Source organism: Berghia stephanieae, chromosome 12 (assembly GCF_034508935.2).
Source record: "Berghia stephanieae isolate SIO BIC M18660-M18661 chromosome 12, UCSD_Bste_1.3, whole genome shotgun sequence".
NCBI classification, from domain to species: Eukaryota; Metazoa; Mollusca; class Gastropoda; order Nudibranchia; family Aeolidiidae; genus Berghia; species Berghia stephanieae.
The window spans coordinates 16,194,292-16,204,291 of NC_088371.1; the positions used below are offsets into that span (position 1 = coordinate 16,194,292).

General features: G+C 38.0%; 1 protein-coding gene across 1 annotated transcript in view; it reads right to left on the minus strand.

The window, feature by feature from the left end:
- LOC144957855 (uncharacterized) overlaps nt 1-10,000 on the minus strand; it is a 28,582-nt gene that overhangs the window by 11,305 nt on the left and 7,277 nt on the right. The window contains exons 3-5 of the mRNA XM_078889326.1: nt 6,275-7,783; nt 5,317-5,466; nt 4,040-4,112 (exon numbers count right to left, since the gene is read on the minus strand). Of these exons, the coding sequence (XP_078745452.1) occupies nt 4,040-4,112; nt 5,317-5,466; nt 6,275-7,705 (1,654 nt within the window). The 5' untranslated portion in view covers nt 7,706-7,783. The remainder of the gene's footprint in view (nt 1-4,039; nt 4,113-5,316; nt 5,467-6,274; nt 7,784-10,000) is intronic.

Sequence of the window (10,000 nt, forward strand, 5' to 3'; positions counted from 1 at the left end):
TCGAATTCAATATTTGAGGGAGCAAAATTCGCTTCAAGCGATGAGTTCCTTGAAAGGATCAAGACATTGGAAGACGAAAGTCATTGTTCGTTCAAGGTTACACATCGTTTTGTGTGTTGGTTCGTTATACTTCCGGATGCAATGTTGTGAACTTCTTAGCCAGGCACAATATTATCTAGATTGATAGATATATTATACCATTTCTACATATAAAACTTTAGATCATCTATTATTATGAGATGTTGCAAATAGAAGGAAGGAAATGACGTCACATAGCCCTTTGTTTATAACTAGCCGTTTTTTCTGATTAACTCTCACTAATTTCTATCAATCAGACTAGAAACGTTCAAGGTTACACATCGTCTTGTGCGTTAATTCGGCTGCTGGATTATATGAGTATTTAACCTTTTTCGCTGAACGCACGACATTATGTGTCGCGAGTTTGTCGCACAGTATCTGTAATTGTATACCCTTTGCTGTTTAAGTCATCTACGTCACTTAGGTCTTAGAGGGAGCGTATGTATGTGTGTGTGATAGAAAGAAAGAAATCAAGAGAGAGAGAGAGAGTGAGAGAGAGAGAGAGAGAGAGAGAGAGAGAGAGAGAGAGATATGGTCTTGCAGTTAATGGTTTGTGTGTTTGCAAAGACGAACAATTGTAGAATTTTTGCCAACGACCCCCCCCCCCCCCCCCTCGACGACAAGAAAACAACATTTTTTTTTCCAAAAATTTTTTTACCCTGCTTGGGATGCCAAATTCTTTGCTGACCACCCCCACCCCAAATTCGGGTGTCGAATTATCCTGTGATGTGACAAAATACGCCCAAAACTCGGGTGTCGAACTATCCTGAGACAAAATACACCCGAAACTCGGGTGTCGAATTATCCTGTGACAAAATACACCCGAAACTCGGGTGTCGAATTATTCTGTGACAAAATACACCCGAAACTCGGGTGCCGAATTATCCTGTGACAAAATACACCCGAAACTCGGGTGTCGAATGACGCTCCCTTTACAGAATGGGAAACAGAAAAGAAAATATCAAATTATTAAACCAACTCATAGTTGATGCTGAATAAGATAAGATATATGTGATCGTGACAGAGCAAAGCCATATTCCAAACGCTATTAGAAAGTTGATATAAATGGCAAGTGACATAACGCATTTACGTATAATTTATGTGGTGAGTGACTTTCTCTATTTTACGCCTGCATAATATACCTAATAAACCGAAGGAAAGAAGCTAGAGGAAGACAAAGAATAACATATCTAAATAACCTAAGAATGGCCAAATGTGATTTAAAAAGCAACACAGATTTTATGCCCACAGCAGCAGAGGATCGTGATTCCTGGAGACAGCTGACCGGCAACGTGCTCAAGAATACAAGCCACGATGGATGATGAATATACCTTACGTTATCGTGTAAATTACAAGCTGATATTCGGTAAACAGTCCCAAAACCAAAACCACTTTCGTAATGTGAAAACTTAAGTCTTTAGTTTAGAAAAAAATCTAAAATTATATTGATCAGGTTTAGCAACAATTGGTTGATCGTATCAACCAATCAAATTGATCCAAGATTAAGACGGAGGTGTCTGTTCGTGTCAAATAGTTTGTTTAGGGATTACGAGTAGACACGAGAGGCTAACAGAGATTAGACGGGGTGTCCCAAATAATTTGTTGGGGCTGGTTTGTGTGTGGTGTAGAGAGGAACAAGAATAATAATAATAAATTGTTTTCTAATGTTTCCTGGCGTCACAAACCCCATCCAATATCATCTCTGTCATTAATTCTGTCTCTCTCTATCTCTCTATCTCTCTCTATCTCTCTACCTCTCTCTCTCTCTTTCTCTCTCTCTCTCTCTCTCTCTCTCTCTCTCTTTCTTTCTCTGTGTGTGTGTGTCTTTCTTTCTTTCTTTCTTTCTCTCTTTCTTTCTTTCTCTTTCTCTCTACCTGCCCATCTATATATCTGTGTATGTATCTATCTATCCATCTATTTATCGATCTATCTATATATCTAAATTATAAATACAAAAACTATAAAATAATGGTGCTCAACTTTTTGATAAAAGGAGCTATTTATAAAATATTTCAAGTATATACCTAATTATGATCAACTTCTACAATATTGTTTCGAGCATTCTGATGAGAGCCAATGCTTGAAACAATATTGTAGAAGTTGATTATAATTATAATTGAAATATTAATTTATCTATATGTCTATCTATCTATCTATCTATCTATCTATCTATCTATCTATCTATCTATCTATCTATCTATCTATCTATCTATCTATCTATCTATCTATCTATCTATCTATCTATCTATATGTCTGCCTGTCTGTCTGTCTGTCTTTCTATACATCTATCTACCTATCTATCTCTCACTCTGTGTGTATGTGTGTGTGTGTGTCTAACTCTCTTTCTCTCACATGTATGCGCGTGCACGCAACAAACTCTTGCGAAAAACGTAACAATATCAGTACTTAACCAATTCCATCAATTTCATAATTATAATATCCACGACATGATATAGATAAAAATACAAACAGTTTTATGAGAAATCACGGGATTTAATTTGGGCTAACGATAAGTAAAATAGAATAAATATCACAACAACCCCTATTTTGCTGTAATCACTTCTTTTTTTTTAAAGAGCTTTTATATAGCGCAATATCAACTAAACGTGCTCATAGCCCTTTACAAGCGCTACCTGCCATAAAGCAACACTTAACATGTAGGACGAGACATAACGCCTTATATCTGGCGATGTTACAATTTTTTCGGACAGAGACAACGCTGTTAACGGCCAGGTACTCATTTTACAGTGAGAGAATGTGAGTAAAGAGTCTTTTCCAAGGACTCAACTATGCGCCGAGCGAGGCTCGAACCCAGGACCTTCCGATCCGAAAGCGAGAGTCATACCACTAAACCACATCATAACCGCACGACATGATATAAATACCGTTTTATATCAGAAATCACGGGATTAAATTTGGCCTAACGATAAGTAAAGTAGAGTAAATTTCACAACACACCCTATCACTTCTGTTTAAAAATAGCTTTTATATAGCGCAATATCCACTAAACGTGCTCACAGCGCTTTACAAGCCAGGACCCAGGACCCTCCGATCCGAAAGCGAGTGTCATACCACTAGACCACATAGCCGCAAGAAATGATATAAATACAAACAGTTTTATGACAGAAATCAGGGGATTTAATTTGGGCTAGCGATAAGTAAAGTAGAATAAATCTCACAACACACCCATCCTATCTCGCCGTAATCACTTCCACTGTTATCATCCATTGTTTGGTCATTTGCTTAGAAATTTACCTGACCACAAAATGTATAAATTAAATGTAAATCACACGAGAGGGTATATAGATGGTATGCGCTTGGCTAAGAAGCTCAAAGCATTGCCATCCGGAAATATGACGGACCAACACACAAAACTATGTGTGATCTTGAACGTTTATAGTCTGATTAATACCGTTTAGTGAGAATTACTCAAAAACGCGCGCGCGGATGGCAAATAACAATAACAAAGACTAGAGTGACGTCAACTTCGTTCTTTCTATAAATTGTAAATTAAAAAATGGTAATATCGCTTAACAAGCGTCATGTTCCGTTCTAGATGTTAAATGTTGCTGTTGGCCTGGGACCCCCTGTAAAGCGCTTTAAGCACGTTTAGTGGATATTGCGCTATATAAAAGCTCATTTTTTTTAAAAGTAGGAGAAGAAGAAGAAGAAGAAGAAGAAGAAGAAGAAGAAGAAGAAGAAGAAGAAGAAGAAGAAGATGATCATGATGATGATGATGATGATGATGATGATGATGATGATGATGATGATGATGATGATGATGATGATGATGATGATGTGATGATGAAGAAGAAAAAGAAGAAGAAGAAGAAGGAGGAGGAGGAGGAGGAGGAGGAGGAGGAGAAAAGGAAGAGAAAGAGAAGAAGGGGGTGGATGAGAAGAAGTAACATGAGTAAAAGGACAACGACTACAACAACACAGACAATCCATCCCTACTCACATCCATGAGGATAATCCACCATCCTGGATACATACATCCCCGTCCTTGCCAACCATTCAGCATAGTTTATACCCTGTCAAATAGAACATATTGATATATAATATACAAGAGAACCACGATCTCTAGTCGGTTATAGATATTTAGAGACGAATAACAAAATTATTTGAAACGTATGCAGTTTGACAAGAATATATATATTATAATAAGGGGGGGGGGGGGGGGGAAGCAACAGTAAGATAATTATAGGCCATGAATTGATTGTCATGAAGACCCACAGAGATGTTTTTGGGATGGTAATGGAAGGAAAGTGGGGTTCTCGATAGGCCAGTTGGTAGAGCACTCACTTCACACGCAAAGGGACCAAGATCGATCCCGGATGCAGTTCGAGGGTTTCTTTTCTCATCTCCCCCCCCCCCCCCCCCCCCGACTATCCAGCAGTGATTGGGTAGCTAGAGGGTTTGGCTCTGAGACTAGCGTCATATCCAAAGGGAAGCAAGCAATGCTATTGTCCGTTTCACGCTATAGAAACCGGGATAAAATCCGGCTCCATGGGCCTAATTTTATTTTTTTTTTATGGAAGGGTACCTAAGGAGACTTGTATCACAGAAATGGAATATTGCAACTAAGGACAAAAATGTTTTAAATTATAGTTGTTTTTGTTGTTTTTAATTTTGTTTTGTACTTTGCTTGTTTGTTTGTTTGTACAGGGGGGAGGTTGGGAGAATTGGGGGGGGGGGGGGCAGGGGGTTGTTTTTGTGTATTTTTTAAAGATGCGAGGAGTAAGAAAATGTAGGCCATAGATTGAAGACTTAGGATTTGGCCTTTTAATTCTATTATTTGTTCCTTTCCCACTTGATATTATTAATTCATTTTCATATTTATTCATATCTATGTATGCTTTATTCATCAATCTAGTATACAGAACTGGAGCTTTTAACTCTCTCCATACCGGCCAGTTTCAGAATTTTCCCCAAAACTTCACATCCACCAGACCCAAAAATAGTTTTCTTACTCAAACAGATGATACATTCTATGCATAATATTGTTCAATAAAATGAGCTCTACTACACAGTGTCAAGTTTTTATGGCTATAATAAACAAATTTGAATCAAAGTTTTTTTGAGGAACAAGAATAATCAGATGAGAAAGTTGTTGGTTGCATCGTAACGAATGTGACGATTTTCCTGTAATTGGTAAGGAGATGGTTAAGAGGTAATTGGTAAGGAGAGGGTTAAGAGGTAATTGGTAAGGAGAGGGTTAAAGAGGCCGACACTCACCTGAAGCTGGGCCAGCTTAATGGCTTGTTCCGCCGGATGATGAAATGCACTTCCGGAAAGGACTGACCCCAGCTGTGGGTGACCCCCGGAACCTGCTATTGACCCTTGACCTCCTGGATAGCCATACAGCCCGTGGTTTGAAAAAGGACCCTATATGGATGGGATGTTGGTTGGTGGTGGAAAGGGGGGAAGGGGGCAGGTGAGGTTAAGAGGAGATTATAGAGCACCTCGGATAGAGATTGATGTAATTACAAACATTCGTTTATTTGATGGTTTTTAATGATTTTGTTTTTGACTTCTTAGTCATAATAAATCAATCATTTAATGCACATCCGCCTATTTGAAAATCTAAAATTTTAGAAGATAAACGTTGTAGTCGTCGTAGTGAACTTTACAAATTGATAATTTGCCCTCACAATGATTAGATATCACTCCAAAATCCTTATAATAATTCAATCTGGCATCAAATTTTGTTTTTAATATGTTTTAATGATTTAGATATGTTCATGGAGTTTTGAAATTTGAGTCGAAGTGTCGTAAATCTACGAATTTTTCGTCGTACAAAGCAGGTCTGTTTAAGGAATCAAACAACATTTTTGATCAAAATAAAAACACTATAAGTTAACACAAATCTATTATAAGCCTTTATCATTGTATGACACATATTTTCCTTATGTGAGTGTGTGTTTATGCATCCTTGCGTGTGTGTGTGTGTTACTTAGATTTTTAGTATTTACTACTTTTTTTTAAAAAATCATTTATCACACTTGTTACTGTGAAGTGCAAGGCATGACCTAGTCATGGCCTTTTTTTTGAGGATAATAAATGTAAAATTAAATCTAAGTGTATGACCTAAATCCAGTAATTTTAACTTTAAACTCACTTTTCATCTTCTAGTTTATCACGACATAACACCAAATTGAGACAGTCGGTATCACATTATTTCTCACCCACTAACCTGAAATCCCAAGTGTCCTACAGCTTGTACCATATTATGATGTTGATGTAAGGACAACATCCCCGGCCGAGGTACAAATCCCGCGCTGCTATTGGAATTAATGGGTGGTGATTGCCCTCTGGGAGGTGTCGACGCGCCGCCACTGGGCACTCCTGAACCACCGGAAATTCCAGAGATGGATCCTCGTCTTGGGATGGCGCCTGAAGGAGAATCTGGACTTTTGCTTCGAGGTGAGCTGGAAGAAGATCTTCGAGACCTCGGAGACCTCGGGGAGGGAGGATTGCGATGGTCATTGAAGACGATTGGTTGAGGGCTGTGTCGGGTTCTGCTGTGATCTAGACTTGAAATCATTGGTCTTTTGTTACTGTCGTTTACCAGGTTTTGAGATCGGGTTTCGTTTATGATATTTTCTTCGCTACGATTGCTTAATTCTTGCTGTAACAGCAATGCGTTGTGAGCTTGAAGTTGCTGATGATAGTGTCTTTGTTGATGTTGCAGTAAAATATGTTGTTGTTGCTGCTGTTGTTGTTGCTGTTGCTGGTGATGGTGGTGGTGTAGAATGTCTTTGTTGTTCATTGCTTGTGCTAGAGATAGCCGAAGTCTTGGGTGGAGTTTGTGTTGGATTTGTTGAAGGTGTTGCTGATGATGTTGTGGATGTTGATGAAGTGTGTTGAGGGATTGAAGGGAAAGTGATTTTGGAGTATCAAACGGAGACGGCTCGTTTTCTCGATGTCCGAGCGGCGGTGATAACGGTGACGATGAAGACGGTGAAGATTGCGATGATGATTTGGATGTAGTGGAAGTCGGCGAGAGAAGAAAAGATTGTCCATGGCTGTGTTTTGAGTTTGGATTTTGACACTGATTGTTGTATTGCGTGTGGAGAAATTGGTTTTCTGGATTCTTCGGGGAAGTTGATTGCCTTTTTGTAGCTGATAAGTTGTTACCGTGGGGAAACTCGGTGTCGATTGCGGTTGTTTTATCACAGCTATTTGCACGATATAAATGAACATATTTACTATTTGTTGGCCTATTATTTGGACTATTTTCACTATTATTGTCTATCGGTGACAAATCATTGGTGCTCTCGTGAGTAGTTTTAAGTCTCCGAAAATCGGCCGTTTCTTTGTGGCCATGATATGAAGTTTTTTCCACATTATTGTTACAGAAATCAGCGGTAGATTGAGATACTGTACGATCTTGTTCATCTTTTGTTGGAAATCTCGGTTTTTCTTGGGAAAGTGTTGAGGATGATAATGATAATGATGACGATGATGATGCTGATGTTGTTGATGATGATGATGATGATGATGACGGTAGTGGTGGTGGTGGTGATGTTCGTCGTTGTGGTGTTGGACCAGACTCACGGGAAGATGTTTTAGTTGAAAGGAGAGCATCGATGCTGAAGGATTTTTTTTCGTCAGATTTCGTCATGTTGATATACAAGGGTCAAGGTCAAACAGTGACACACTATTAGTGTAAATTCAACGAGTTTCTATCAGAATGAAATATCTGTAAAGGAAGAAATAAAAAATTAAAATAAAATAATAATAAAATTCCCTTTATTCATCCCCATGGGGGAAATTTGTCTTTTAGGATCTATTCCAAGGGAAGACTGGAATAACACAGACGTCAGCCTCAGAGCAGCGCCGCAAAGTGAGCTAGGGCGAGGTGACTTGCTCAAGGCCACACAACGCAGCGGTGGGTGATCCAACTCGGCACCTTTTGGGTACGAAGCAAAGACCGTACCGCTGAGCCACGCTGTCCCAAAACATACAGTTCAATATCAATAATCAGTAATACTAAGCTACTAGAGGCTTTGGACTGGTTAAAAGTAATAAACGAATACGGATATAACAGCTTTAAAAAAAAAACAAGAACAAAATACCAAACACGGAACGCTTTGACCTCAAACCCCTTCTTCAGCCGACAAGAAAAAAAACACTGAAGACATAATTACATTACCATTTAAACCAGGTTGACGGCAAAGAAATGTTTAGCACGTCTATCTGGTTTTGAGAGTAATTTATTTATGTTTGTATTGTTTTTGTTGTCGGCTGAAGAAGGGGTTTGAGCCCGAAACGTTCCGTGTTTGGTATTTTGTTCTTTTTTTTTTTTTTGGAAGCTTTTATGTACATTTTTTGTTTATTAATATCAGTTATTGATTAAATGGGTAAATCTGTATATTTTCAAAATTTCCATTTACGCCATTCTCTGAGCAAACCATACGGAAGCGTGTTTTTATTTCATAGAGCACAAGTTGCTACTCTCTTACAATATCAGGCATTGGATAAAACCAGGTCATCAATCACACTTTAGCAGAGTGGGGTAGTGTTGTTGAAGTGATTTGCTAAACTGAAGAGGTTTGCGTCCACGGTTGTTTCGTTTGTTTTGTTTTGTTTTCGGGATGGGGGGTGGGGGTTGTTTTATTTTGATAATTTTCTTTGTTTGTTTGTTTGTTTTTGTTGGGTTTTTTTTTTTTTTTGTTTGTTTGTTTTTTTGTTTGTTTGTTTTTTTTTTGTTTTTTTTGCTCTTTTTTGTTGTTGTTTTGTTGTTGTTGTTTTTTGTTTGTTTTTTTTTTTGTTTCGTTTTTATTTGAAACGCTGACTGATCATATCCAACAGCTCTTGACTATGTTGCCAGACTGACGAGATCCGTATATCCTTTTTTAAAAATATTATTTGGGTTTTATTCATCTATTTATTTAGTTAGTTATTTGTTTGTTCAGTTTTTTCATACAATTATTTATTTATTTATTTATTTTCCAAGGACTCAACTATGCGCCGAGCGCGAGGCTCGAACCCAGGACCTTCCGATCCGAAAGCGAGTGTCATACCACTAGACCACATAGCCGCATAATAATAATACTACCACTACCACTACTACTACTACCACCACTACTACTACTACTACTACTACTACAACTACTACTACTACTACTACTACTACTACTACTACTACTACTACTACTACTACTACTACTACTTCTACTACTACTACTACTGCTACTACTACTACTACTACTACTACTACTACTACTACTACTACTACTACTACTACTACTACTACTACTTCTGCTGCTGCTGCTGCTGCTGCTGCTACTTCTACTAACACTAATACTACGACCACCGCCACCACCAATGTCATAACGGCTTCGACTAGCACCACCAACTACCACAACCACCACCACCTGCATATTGACCATAATCTACATTATGATTTATTCTCTAACAACTCCTACCGCCTATCGTCCACCATATTACGTGATAAAATATTCACAGAGTTCTTTCTCTTATTTCTCAGCACCGTTTCAGATGATGACAATTTAATGGCATTGCCAACAAAGACCAGGGTGCATACATTCCACATAGCTGTCGTGAAAAGCGATAAGAAAGCGAATTACAGCACTATTTCACTTACTAAGGATTGACCAGGGTGTGAAGACATTAGTGTTGATAATGGAAGATAAATTCTTCACCGTTCAACTTGTAACCAATTGATAAACGAGTAGATAGACAACACTGCCAAAAACAGACAAAATACATTTTTCAATTTGGCCATCTTTAAATATATTTTTTTTCACATCTAATGCGAATCGATTGAATTTAAACATGTCAAATAAAAAAAATTAACTTGAGATATCAAAGAAGTATTTTTATTTCTCTTCATAGATCAGATGCCTCAGATTCAAGAATCTTGACGAGCGATGGTTATTTTAATTTATTGATT